We start from the raw sequence: 14,243 nt of genomic DNA, 5'->3' as shown, positions 1-14,243 counted from the left end.
GATCGGAGGGAGGCATTCCCCACGGCCCCACCACCAGCTGCTCTCATCGGGTAACAAGTGCGGCAGCACACACAAAATCCCACCAGAATTCTCGTTGTACCGTTCAGATCAACTTAGATCTCTCTCTCTCTCTCTATGGAGTAAACTTCAAAACCATGTAAAGCCACCATCACCAAATTTGTTGTGTAAGTGCGATGTGAGAGATCTTTGGGAGGTGCATTGTTGTGAAGATCTTGTAGAATATTGTATTGTTGGTTTGATTGGACTAAAAAACAGAAGGTGGCCACCGCAGCTTTTTTTTCTGTCAGTGCCTTCTCATCTTTTGGATTCATTCATCCGGTTTTCACAATTTCCAGGCATCAGGATTCCAGGTCTTTCTTTCTTGGACAAGAGTGTCTAACTGCTCTCTCACACACACACACACACGCACACACGCACGCACACACACACACACACACACACACACACACACACACACACACACACACACACACACACACACACACACACACACACACACACACACACACACACACACACACGCACACACACACAGTCAATACCCCTGGGGATATAGGTCAGTGTCACCAAGATTTCAACAACTCTGTCTTCTTGTGCCACATTGGATAAGATTTGCTCTTGTCCTTCGGGGCTCCTTGCATATTAACTGTACGCTGGATTACTTAAAGTAAAGACGCCATTGCCAGAGACAAAGGGAGAAGTACAGTAGGTATTGCCAGGGGTGTGCTGAGCTCTCTTCTCTCTTGCACCCTCTCCTCTTGGTACAGAAGAGATGTTGAACAGCAAAAAGAAGCAGGGTGCTCAGGATGGACTAGTCTCCATCATTGCTAACAGGGCCATCAGTGGAGGGGTGACCAACAACTGCCTCCTAACCGCCAAACCTCAGCCAAACACTGGGTAAGTTTGAGATTATTTGTGGGACTTGCGGGTTTGTCTTACGGGCTCTCAAGGCAGTGTGGATTTGTGGGCCTTGTGGGTGTATGTCTTATGAGGGATCTCGGAGGACTGTGGAGTACTGCATGTTATTGTGTCCAGTTGAACTATTTTTCTATGAATGAATGACGATTTTTTCTGTTGACATCGTCTTGTGTTCATATCGATCTAATGCACTAATGTGAATGTGAGTCTATGTGTAAGCATATCTGTAGTGTCCGTATCTCAATATGTGTTCATATCACGCTAATACACTAATGTCAAGGTCTGTGTGTGAGCTTATTTGTGGTGTCCGTATCTCAAAGTGCCGTCTGTGCTGTTTTTATTTCATGTGTCTCATGTTCAACCATTGCTGATTACACTTTGTCTATAACTTCCATTATTTCCATCACCCTCATGCATAAGCTTCATCATCAATAATGCTTTCACTTTTTTGTGGTCATGATTATGCAATCAAATTAATATCCTCACATTTTGTAGTCCTCCTGTGGGTCTTAACTAGGCTTGGGCAGTACTTTCAAAGTAATTATTATTTTTTTAATACAGGCTGGTTCTTGGATGTGACTTTTCATGGTTTAAAGGAAACAGCACTTTTAAATACCATGCTATTCACTATACTTTTATGATTTATACCCATGGGTCACACCAACTGGCATACAAAATAGTGTTCATTTTGAAAACAATTCTGATATACAATGTTACACAGAATTGTATTAAAGAAACAAAAAAGCATACTGCCCAAGCCATGTCTTGACAGGATTTGTGTGTTGGTGGACATGCTGCCACTGTGTATGAGATATGATGGAGTAGGCTCATAGTCTTGCCTTTCCCCTGAGACTGCTTTTGAAGCTAGATTAGGTTTATCCCCAACAGCCGATGTTTTTTTGTAGGATTTTTTTGCATCCATTTTTAAGAAGAGACAGGAAATGAGTGGGGAGAAAGAGATGCGGAAGGGTTGGCAAATGACCCGGGCCGGAATTGAACCCGTGTCGCTGGAGTAGTAACCCAGTGCCCTATCGTTAGCCACGCCAGGGCCCCCAACAACCGATGTTAACTTTAGCTAAGAGCTCGCATCTTATTGGTTCCCTCAATTACAAAGTGTAAAACACACTCTTAGGCACGATGGCTTTATGAAATTATGACATTACCACGGCTCCACCTGTTAGTGTCTGCCTGACTTAAGCGTCCCTCTAAGTTTGGCTCTGGAAGGCTTTAAGCTCTTACAGGACATGAGTGGAGTTTCATGACGCGATGGAGACATGGGCTCCAAATGAGTGAAATGATAGTCAGTAAGCCCTCACACTCTCTTTGTCTAATCCCGTGAGGCCACACAACATGTCCCTGTTGACACGGCTGGCACTGAGAGTGAGGTAAAATTAGGTGGTTTATTTATGAGGATGAACAGGGACAATGCGATAAACACATAAGTGCTTGAGGATCTGTTTGGAGCTCCTTCATATTAGTTTTGTGTGCGTGCGTGCGTGTGTGTGTGTGTGTGTGTGTGTGTGTGTGTGTGTGTGTGTGTGTGTGTGTGTGTGTGTGTGTGTGTGTGTGTGTGTGTGTGTGTGCGTGTGTGTGTGTGTGTGTGTATTTGTGCTGAACTTTCCATCTCCATTTATCTATGAGTAAAAAAAATGATTTTACAATATTCAAAGCAAACAAAAAATGGTATAGTAGTGTGTCACAAGCATTATAACTTCAACTTGTGTGCTTCCAAATCATGCCCTTCTCTCTCCTTCTCTTGATTGACAGTGCAAAACATTCAACCCTGGAAAGTCTCCTTGTCATTAACTCCATCTGTTCTCAAGTTGTGCTGAAGTTAAATAAATGCCAGTGCATACACGTCATAGGCACATAACCCGGCACATAATCTTTGACCTGATCTGACATCATGCTATTTTAAAATATATAGATCTTTATTTTACTCTTAGTTGGTAGCTCGTTTAGTCTGTTTTTCTTGCCATGAATAAGAAATACTGTTCCTAAACTCCTACATTACTAAATGTCAGTGGTAGATGTCATAGACAGAGCTCAGCACAGAATGTTTGACCTGGTCTGACAACATACTATTTCAAAATATATAGATCATTATTTTAGTTTTAGTATTAGGTACGTCTTTTAGTCTACGTTTTTCTTGCCATGAATAAGAAATACTTTGTTCCTACAATGTGACTGTTTGTTGGAATTTAGCTGGTGTGTGAAATTGAATAGAAGGGCCGTTATTGTTTCAGTATCTGTAGGATCGCTTTTGTTCTCGTTCTCTCAAGCCCACAGCTCAGTGAGGACAACGACCTTGTGCTGTCTGGCCATAGCTGAGGCTGGTAGACAGGCTGTATGGCCAAGCAGGGCACAGTTGAATGTTGACTATTTTCAGTGCAAATAGTACCTAAATTAACTTTTTTCACCATCAGCCAAAGTGGCTAGTACTAAATCCTACTAGCCACACACACACTCACTACTGGGTCAAAGTGGCTAGCAAGTTGGTCTTTTCTACCAGCCAAACTGAAACTTAACAGCATTTGGCCAGTTGGCTGCTGTTACTGTAATGTAGAGCCCTGGTTGTAGTCTAGCAGCTAATTGTCATAGTTTGGCAATATTGCATTACATACGGTATGACCAAACATGAGCACTCACCGAAGACAGTTGTATTCACAAGCTTCTTATAGGAATAGCCCAGTCCTTGTATCTGCTAATTGGGACTGCGATTGCCTTGAGTGTGGAGGGAGATTGATGGTTCATATTTGAGGATTGAGATAAAAATAATAGTGACATTGTGTTGCCCACCACATACACAGCTTCCCTTGGCTTGTGCGTGATTACAAATCTGGGTAACGGTGCTCTCAGTGCCATCCCATGTCATCTCCCCTTTATAGACATTAAGAATTAATGTTGACCCCTTTTGGACAACCTTCCCCTTCTCTCTCTATCCTGGCTTCAGTCAGTCTTAGTTTAGAGAGAGAGAGAGAGAGAGAGAATGAGATTATCAAGGCTTTTGAATAGTCATTTTCTACTTTTAGCTTTAAAACGGTATGTCCTTTTCATTTGACATCATAGATGATATTTAGATCATTCCATTCTGGTCGTGTAATCGGCTCTCCGGTCATGATGGACGCCATATCTGAGCACAGCTGAGTTTTGGCAGAAGTGACTGTGGAATTTTCCCTGTCCTCCGGTTGGGGTTGCCTGTTACTACTATGTCCACAACAGTGTGTTTGTCAGCTGATGCTTGTGTACACCTTAATATAGTGCCCCTTTAAAACAGTTGATTTATGAGGCTCTTGTGTCAGCTATAACTATCTTTCCAATGCTGGATTGTGATCTATGTGAACTTTTTTGCCCATATTCTATTTATATATATTGTCTATATTTGTTAGAATGACTGTGCAAATTCACAGTAGTTGAATACACTGCAACAAAAATCGTTGAGGCCATGTGCTTTTCTGTTGGCTTTAATTTTTATTGCACTGGCTGTGAGTGATTCAACAGTCTGGGTGCCAAGGCACTACTAGTTGATGGGAGGCGAGCCAGACCACTTGTTTTCCCTCTGGAGAATCACAGGGGGCTCAATGCCGTAGCAGAAATTAGAGGTGATAATTGCAGGCATCTCACAGGATCTTCGCAATTCTTCGCTGTCTGCTGCTTCTATAGCTCTCTGTGGCACACATGCACAAGTATGCACGCAAACACACACGGGCACGCACGCACACACACACACATCCACCCACTCAAACAAAGTGATCAGTGTAGCTTAGCATGCTTTTTTTTAACTTTCCTGATAACGTCTTCTTATGTCTTCAATTGTAGATGGCAATGTCTGGTTTTATAGTACAGTATGTTCAATATAATAGCTGTTTTAAGCTCCCTGCAGGAATCACATGCAAATGGCCTACATATAATCTTGGTAAAGGATGTTTAGGTGATCCTTGTCACCTAAACTATAAACCAAACTATTTTAGCTTATTGTGATCGTCAGTGTTGCTTCCACGTCCCTACTGGTCCATGCGCTTCCACTTTAGGGACGACATGACATCACCGTATGCAAGGTGACCTCGGGAGGAAGTTCTAAAAGGGGGTTGCTCAGAAGATTTACGATTATATGTCCAAGTGCTCTTGTGGTTTTATTTTTGTATCAACACGTCAGTATGCATACAAGTCTTGTATCTGCATATTTCAAATGCCTCCAGTTGTACAGCCCTTCAAAGACAGTTGTTGTCTTGGTATTTATATGTTACATGGGTATTGACAAGTGTTTATGAGTTTGGGTGTATGTTTTCCTTGGTGCCCTTTGTGTAGGCGTACCTTCTTGCAACTGTGACACCAATCACTGTCATGGCCTAGTGGTCCCTGGCTGTGTCAGGACAGCGGACCCTCTCGAGCTTGTGGTTTATGACGGCCTGCACTGTGTTGGACATGGAGAGAGGTGTTAGACAGGCCCACAGTATGGACTGGTAATCTGGCATACAGGGCATTTTCCCGGTGGGCCAACAGTCATCAGGGGGCAATGCTGTTGTTATTTGTTTGTATGTTTGTTTGATTTTTTTCTAACCATAGAAACTGGCCCTTCATTTTTGATGGGGCATCCAATTGGCCAATTAGACAGTGGACTGCACGAATCATAGTATTGTAGAAAAACAGGGGCTGTGTGAGGGGCTGGTCTATGACAAATATGCACAGGCTATTTCTTGGTACCAGTCCTGGTCATGTACTCCCCATGTACATGTGTTTATGTATTGAACAGAACTAGGCGCTCATCTGTACCACACTGGGTTAAATGTACAAACCCCAACTCCGGTGAAGTTGGGACGTTTGGTAAACTGAGAATAAAATCAAAATGCTATCATTTTCAAAACATTCAATACATTCCTTAGATGGAGAATAGTGAAAAGACAACATATCAAGTGTTAAAACCGAGAAAAAATATTGTTTTTTGGGGACATATGTACTCATTTCTAATTTGATAACTGCAACACGTCTAAAATAAGTTGGGACGGGGATCCGTGAAATGTTATAAACATCCAAATAAGAATAAACAACAAGGGAGATAATTTTAAAATGAATTGTACTGATGAACAATTTGAGTGTCTAGGTATAAGACAATCGTGGAGAGACTGAGTCACTCAGAATTAAAGATGCAGAGAGAACAATTACCATAGTTATTACATAAAGTTTTGAATTCCATTGATTTACCGTGATTGAGTGTATATAAGACATATTTTTGTCATTAAAATCATTGTATAGGTTCATGACATCATGAAATGTATATTGGCTGTAGTCTCTAGCGCTCAGCTAGTGGAAACTTGACCATATTAAGGACGCTTCATGTGTGCAAATGATAGAGGGGTTTAGCATTCCCCTATCCACCTGAGCTCACTTGAAATAGACCCAGACGACATGGGAAACTGTCCTTTGCTTACAGAAGTCAGCAGAAGTTGCAGAAGTCAATTCTTTTTAAAAAAAATATTAGAGTCTTGCACATCCTGTGCTACAGTGAAAATGGACCATCCAACTTGTGTTAGTGCTAACTTCAAAAGTCAGCCTCCATGATGGCATGGGGGTGCAGTAGTAAATTGGTTGTTCTAACTCACCTGTAGCATTGAATACAGTACTGAATTAAATAAATGGGTTTTAAACAGCATGAAAAGCCACTTGTGCGTTATATTTTGAAGGGAGATCTTCGATTACTGCCACATAGTAAGGACAAATTGCATTCTCTACTATGTTTTAACAGTTTAACTCCAACATAAGGACCAGCAGGACATAAAATGGCTGGCTTTTGGTCAAGACCTGTCACACTGTAAGCACTACAGAAAGGAAAACATTGAAAAACATGACAAGGAATACACCTACTTAAGCTGGTGAAATCATGCCCAAGATAGGAATCAACACTGTTTTTATATAAAATCATCTCATCGGTTAATGCTATTAACTGTTAAGTGTTGTTCTTTGTTTTGTTTTTAGTCTTCCTCGACATTTGCTGCCTTTTATTGTCCCCGTCCCAACTCTTTTGAGACGCGTTGGATTTACATATTCATGAATATCCCCCAAAACAATAATTTTGGTCAGTTTTGATGGCTGATATGTTTTCTTTGTACCGTTCTCCAACTAATGTCAGAACCAGACGTTTTGAAAATGGCAGTATTTTGTTATTATTCACAATTAAGCTTGCGTCCCATTTTATATGGAGTTGGGGTTAAATGTATACAATTTTCACAACAGTTTCAAGGCATTGGTTGATGAGTACCCAAATAAGGATCAGTGACTGATGTGGTCTTGTCACATTTTATATATTACAGAGAACAAAGCTTACGGTAGGCCTTAATGTCACATTTTACAGAAACACTGATGGCTTCTGACATTTGTTGGCCAAAGGGCATTATCCTGATCCGTATCATCATTCATGCAGCCTGTTAAGAAGATATCAAGATGCATCTCAGATATTTCTATCTCTATCTGATTCCATTTGACAGCAGAGGAAAAGTAAGAAATAGGCTTAGAGGTCAAAAGTGACAACTGCATGATTTCTATGACCACTACCAACCACTGACTTGTTGAATTAGTAGAAAAAGTTGGTTGATCTATAATGCTGTGTGACCTAAATTAATTTATTAAAATATAATGTGTAAATATTACTGGCTAGACCCAGATTGCAGAGTTACATCAAATTATTTTAATAGCCTTCATATTTAACACGTTATTTTTCAGAGGCTGGTACAGAAAGTTTCTCCAGGGAGTCAAAATCTGTGGTACTATAACTGGAAGCAGTACGAGATAGGTACATACAGTATACCACTTCAGTACATTTTAAATAACACATATCAATGTCACTTATATTATGGTTGTAGTGGCATTCTTATAATTTAGTTACCCAGAGATGTACTGTATTTAAAATGTGTTGTGCATCACCACTGAATACTAGCCACACATGAGCTAATCAGGGGTCAGATAAAGTATAAAAACCTGACATATATTTGTGCTGTTATTTAATAAGCGGTACTATTAATGAAGTCTTAACATTTTGATGTTACACCGTTAGGAGTGAATATCAAAAAAAGTATTTTTTGCATCTCGGAGATGCAGTATGTCAAACACAAAACTGGACTGTTTTGAGCGTGATATATCCAGCGTGCTAAAATGAGGCTCTTTAATATCACGAGAGATTGCTGTCATGTCTGAGGACTGTGTTACAGGGACACGACTCACCAGCAGAATTTTGAGATGCCTCCTGTGGAGTGGGGGGGTTGTGCGTGATGTGCAGCTACGTCATGTTGCAGGGCAGACGAATGGTGCAAACACATAGAGGCCCTGAAATAGGAGACAAGGAGGTGCTGAGAGGGACCGTCCTGCTGGCGACAGCCCATCAAAATTAAATCTTGACCATGGACATGCACAAGGAGTTTTCAACAGAGTAGTCTCTACACAAGCTGTAACAGACATCTACGAAGTTCAGTTTTCTCCATAAGTGTAACTTGAAGTTTGGGCCAGTCCGTTCACCCTTTTGAAACTGGAAGTATTGGATCAAGAAAAAATTGATTAAGAAAAATAACAAGGGTTCAGATGTAATTACACATTTTAGTGTGCAAGAAGGGGAGCATTCTATGTATAGCACATTTAAGCAAAGTCACATCTCCCCAGGACTTTCCTCAACTTATATATACAGAGTTCTTGACTTTTGTTTGAATCAAGAACTGTGTGAAAAACGTTCAGTATTGACCAAACTGGTAGGCCTATGATGATGATTCGCCTTATACAGTAGGTTCCAGCTTCCCTTTTGTTTTAATTATATCAGATCAGTCATCTGCTAACAAGGCCCTGGGGTAGGCTATTCTGTTTGCCAGACGTGCTGAAGTAACATTATCTCCCAAAACAGCCGCCTGCTAATTGGCTGGTGAGAATGAGTAACCTGTGAAGGACAGAGTGCTAGAAGTGAAAGCAATGAGGATGACAATGTCCCTCAAATCTCTGTACCTCCTTATTTTATCCCTACGTGTCACTATGAGGAGCATTGACTGAAGCATTATAAATCCTACGGGATTGAAAAGTTCCATGTTCAGTGGAATATTTTCTAGATTTTTTGTTTTCTTTTCCTCAATACTCAATACATTCTCCTATTCATGCTTGTGTTCCTTAAAACGTGAGTCCAAGATTCACGTCGTGTGTGAACATCGTTGAGTGCAGTGTGTAGATAATTGATTATGCTTATCAACGTATGTGTCAACAACCTGTGCTTGTGGTTGTTTTGAGCTGTTAGCACCACTCACATGTTGAGAGGGAGGCCTCACAGGGGCAAAAATATCCCGCACCCCATCCCCACTCTCCTCGGTAGTTGTATTTAAATTCAAATCACAAGTTAGCTTACCCTTCCAATGTGTAAGATTTCCATTCCCTTCTTCACACTGACATGGACGTGAAATGACAATACTTTAATCCCAGGTATTTTAATAACCTGAAAGCATAAAAAAGACAATGACATAATGAAAAAAGGTGGGCTACACGAAGACTGATAATGAACACCTATAAGAATAACAAACTGGAGCAGACCTGGCCAGATCTCCGTGTGACAGTGAATTTGTGTTTAATTGACCACTTGCTCTTCTTTTGCGTGGTAACCATTAAGGGTACATGGAGCAGCCTACCGCTAACCAGGGACGGATTACAACTCCAAGGGCCCCTGGACCAACAACAAGAAAGCCCCCCTCCATGGGTGTAGCTTTTACAAAAAAGAATTTGGGGATTTAGACCAGATGCTAGAGACCTTGTGTTGCTGGGGGTTTGGGGTTTGTCCACTGAGAAAATTTTAAGGTACAGTTGTCAAAGTTCAATTTTGACTTGGCTTGGGCTTCAGGCCCCCTATGATTATTGGGCCCCTGGTTCTGGGCCCGGTAGGCCCTTGCAGTAATCCGTCCTTGCCACTAACCACAAAAAGTAAATGATTATTTATGATTGATCATAATGATTATTAATTAAAACATTGTGTTTGGCATAGACTGAATTGCAAATGATTTACTATTAAATCAATATAGTTACTTGTATATCAAACCTTAACTCCGTTGACAGAATCTTCATTTTGGCTGAGTCAATGTCGTACATTTACTGTAGGCTTAAATCATTTTCCAGTAGCAAGCCAACTGCATCCATTTTAAACTAGGCTCCACTAACAGACATGCTTGCACAGCGCTTCTCCCCACACGGCAGAGCAGGCATGCGGGGCTGGTAGACTGAGCCATCTCCGTTCCGGCTTTCACGGTTTCATGTATCTCTAAAGCTCCACAGGTGGTCTTTTGAGAAGATGTACCACCCGAAGCCTGTTTATGGGATGCCTCATTTTGTGGATAGCAGAAGCTTTTTCTACTTTGCAAAATGAATGATGTAGGCTATTAAATATAAGAACAGGAAACTGGTTGCAAAAACTGTCAATGGCACACTCAATTCCTTGCAGTAATGTATGTAGGCTACAATGAAATTAATGATTCTGGTAACTTATCTCCTGAAACTGAATTTCATTTTTTTCAACTGCCACAATTTAAACTCACAACAGTGTCATACAGTTCTATGTTATTTATTGGCATTGACAGTAAAGAGAGGGATTCAAAAAACTTTATTGGGCTGTGGATATTGTAAATTCGTAGGCTACACAATTTTTTGTGAATTCTAAAAAAAAAAGTATAGCCTATGACAGTCAAAACAGATATACATTTTTTGTGGTAGGCTAAATTTGTGTAACATAAAACATAATTTAAGCTTTAACTGCTAAAGCTATTAGAGATGCACCGGATCCTGATTTTTAGGATCCTGCCGGATACCGGATCCGGATCCTACGAAAGGGTTGAAACACAGCCAACTCGCACACATGGGCCCTTTTTATTACGTTGGAGCAAACTATTTGTGAGACTCATTGGCTTACTGCCACACTGCCTTCAACGACCGCTTCCAAAGGGCTTTCACTCCATGCAGCGATTCGGGTTGTGAAAGACTGACTGAAAAGCCTAGGGTACGTAAAAAGTAGAGATGCCCCAGATCCTGATTTTTAGGTAAGGTAACTGCCGGATACCAGATCCACTGCTTAAGATCCTGCCGGATCCGGATAGTCTGAAAATCCCTATTATCCTGCCGGATCCGTGACCAGATCTTGGATCCTGTACATCTCTAAAAGCTATCCAGTCCTCGAGTAGGCCCTATCCTTACACATAAGGGCACATAAAGCTTTAGGGTCAGGATAGCACAGGGGATTATATGCACTGCACTGAGGGGGCTCTAAAAATTCTCCAGTTGAGAGAGAGAGAGAGAGAGAGAGAGAGAGAGAGAGAGAGAGAGAGAGAGAGAGAGAGAGAGAGAGAGAGAGAGAGAGAGAGAGAGAGAGAGATATGTAGGCTACCTTTCCCAACAAGCCCCTGTCCTTTTCAGTTAATCTGGACCAAAAATGCCCGAAATGACTGGTCTAATCTAGCAGATTCACATTTCCAACTACCCAGACTATTTGCAGTCTCCGACCTAGGCCTACTGTGTCATCTTGCCCTGCCCCTCCTAAAAAAAATCAGTAAAATCTCGAATAGACTGCCTCCCTGTGGCCATTTTAGCTACCAGCATCGTACATAGATGAAATAAATAAACAAGCTTATAAAATGATCTTAGCATGGTAAACACTACTCGTGTAGCGCTATGCTGTTTGTTTCTTAACACTCAAACTATGTTGTGGACAGTAGGCTATTTATTTACCACTCGACGAGAGAGTCTGGTGTAGATTGCCTTTCCTGGCCCGTTTGATCATCAGCCACTCTGTTCTCATCTTGTTTGGTCTGCTGCAAGAAGACTCATCTCAGACTCAACGCATTCAAGGAAACAGCTGTGCAGAGTCGTGCAGGTTTGGAGACTTGACAAGGATTACAACTCTCTCTCTCTATCATAGTAATTGCTTATAGCCAGGTATGTTGCTAAGGAAATGGTGTTTTGGTAGATGGGTTAATTTTTAATTCGCCAATGAACATAAAAAAGACCACAAAGCAGTATAAGATGGCTGCCTGGTTTCGGGTTTCGCAGCGCGGCTGAGGGAAGTTGAAATGAGGTTGAGCTAACTTGGCTAGCTATTGCTGTTGCTAAGCAAAGTTAGCCAAGGGCCGTTGACCAAACATCATTTACAACGATCACAACGTTTTCTCATCGACAAAACATGTATTCGCAGTGTGGGGTTGACAAGGAATTTCTAGTGAGATTCTCTATGTGTGGCGTGCATCTTTGTCGAAATCTTGATCATGCAACGTTGTCAACGCACCTAGCCAATGTTTTATACGTCTAGCTAAGAAGCTAATGTGCACCATGAGCGCTGATATGAAGTCAGGCTACAGTCTTGTGTCTTTCATAGACCAGTGTCACCGGATCCGTTCACCTTGATGACTGTCGTTTGTTTTGGAACACATTTTGTTGAACCTATAGCACATTTTCATTCTTGTACTTTCCAAAAAATGAAGGGGGGGAAATGTAACATCCCCTGTTTTCAAGCCGGGATCTGGATGACGAATAAAAATGATGGAGGTAAACATTTGTGTCATTGGTTAACTTAGGCCTAATGATGGTTGTTAATATCACATCCTAAGGCTAGAGCTCTACCTCGCGCGCTCTAAAGAGAAGACCTTACTTCACGCTACATAATATTGCAAGAAAATGTGACTATCTTGTCACCAAAGTCAGTGAACATGCTAAAGCTATTATATCTCCCCAAAATCAACATCCGTGCATCTGTCTCAATATCCTGTTCTCCAAACACGCAGTCCCTCAGGCCAAATGGTGGTATGTAGTGTTACAGGGTTCAGGCCTGCAAAATAAAAGGTCGGTGTAATCTGTGCCAAGTGCCAACCGTTTTCGGCAACAGAGTGGATGACGTGTTATGACATGACAAACAGTGAAGAGTACATGGCAAATAGAAGGCTCTAGCTCTACCATCGTAATACTCTCGTGTGAGAGCAGATCCTAGGCCTCATGTTTCCTGATTCTGAACCTTTCAGGTATTTGCACTTGCAGCAAAAAGGCCTGCAGTGACTAGACAGTCACAACACAAGTCTCATACTGTCATTGCCATAAACACCACCCTGTTGTAAGAAATATACATGTTTGACAACCGTTAGTGCACCATACATCCCAGCAAAACAAATTTGAAATTTGGCATTGTTTGATCAAGGGTGGTAGTGCTTCATACACGCCAATATTTCCTTTTACCTGAAATCACAGAAGATGTTGCCAAAGCACTGGAAGAAATTTTGTGTCCTTAAATAATGGAATGGCATCATGTAGTGTTTCTCATAATTGTTTGTTATTTGGATGTTGTAAGTTAGAGAGGCCTGGGAGTGAGTTAGCCACATCCCATCCTGATTCTGCTGTATGTTTGTCGCCACCTTCAAAGGTCAACATTTCTGTGGTTTTCCTAAATTATGAACTTTTTTTCCGCAAGCAACCAATGACGCACATTTTCATTTTCAAACCTGATGATGATTAGTCTAGACCGTAGTTCTACCATCTTGACTTATGCCAATATTTTTTAGGCTATTTGATGTGTGCATCATTGCACAACAATGTGTGTACGGTGTGCAGATTTTTTGGCTATAAAACATACAATTCTGTTTTGTCTTGAGCATGCCATGATGTATGAGCTGCTGTTGTCTGCAACCGTGTGTCTGGCTGTACTACAGTAGTTGTCGAAAGTTGATGCATTTAAGAGTTTGTGTCCGTAGCACTGAGCGGTTGCCTTCTGCTCTAAGTTGAAGGTTGACTAATAGCGGTTATTGGTTAACGTAATGCATGTGGTGATTGTATGTGTAGTGAAGACTATTGGTAGAAAAATGCATTTGAGTTCTGGTTTTGTGGCTGCCACTTATATCAGGAAATGAAATGTCAGAAAAAAATGCATCAGGTGTCAATCATATACCGTCTCCAGTTTACCGCAGTCTATTAGACCTTTGCATAATAGCCCCTGTTTGTTTTGCTCAAAGCTGGGGATTATCCATGTACTCTCACATACCGTCTTTTGTTATCTCCTTGTAGTAATGCAAATGTCAATGTAGTTTCTTGAATCATTGTGTTATTTTCCTGTTTGTTGCCTGTTTTTGTTTTTTTGTTTGTTTTGGCTTGCTTGTTTTTCCTCTCTCCAGTCAAGACGTGGAGCTGCCAGGTAACTTCCCTGCAGAAGCTTGAGCTTTGAAGCCAGATTTTTTTGTGTGTTAATATGAGGAGAAGAGACGACTCCGACATCCTAACAGTATTTTGTGTGGATGTGAAGACGACGAGCCACCAGTAATCCCTGT

The 14,243-nt window shown here is 41.2% G+C and overlaps 1 protein-coding gene across 2 annotated transcripts in view; it reads left to right on the top strand.

Annotated features, from left to right (window-relative positions):
• The first annotated feature begins 567 nt into the window (after nt 1-567).
• znf638 (zinc finger protein 638) overlaps nt 568-14,243 on the top strand; it is a 28,748-nt gene continuing 15,072 nt past the window's right edge. Inside the window, exon 1 of one of the 2 annotated variants that reach the window (XM_063187367.1) lies at nt 568-918. In XM_063187367.1, coding sequence (XP_063043437.1) covers nt 794-918 — 125 coding nt within the window. In that variant the 5' untranslated portion in view covers nt 568-793. The remainder of the gene's footprint in view (nt 919-14,243) is intronic. The other variant, XM_063187366.1, reaches the window with a different exon arrangement.

The sequence above is a fragment of the Engraulis encrasicolus genome, chromosome 21 (genome assembly GCF_034702125.1).
Source record: "Engraulis encrasicolus isolate BLACKSEA-1 chromosome 21, IST_EnEncr_1.0, whole genome shotgun sequence".
NCBI classification, from domain to species: Eukaryota; Metazoa; Chordata; class Actinopteri; order Clupeiformes; family Engraulidae; genus Engraulis; species Engraulis encrasicolus.
The sequence above is the reverse complement of the archived record's forward strand: the minus strand, read 5'-3'. Positions and strand labels throughout refer to the sequence as shown.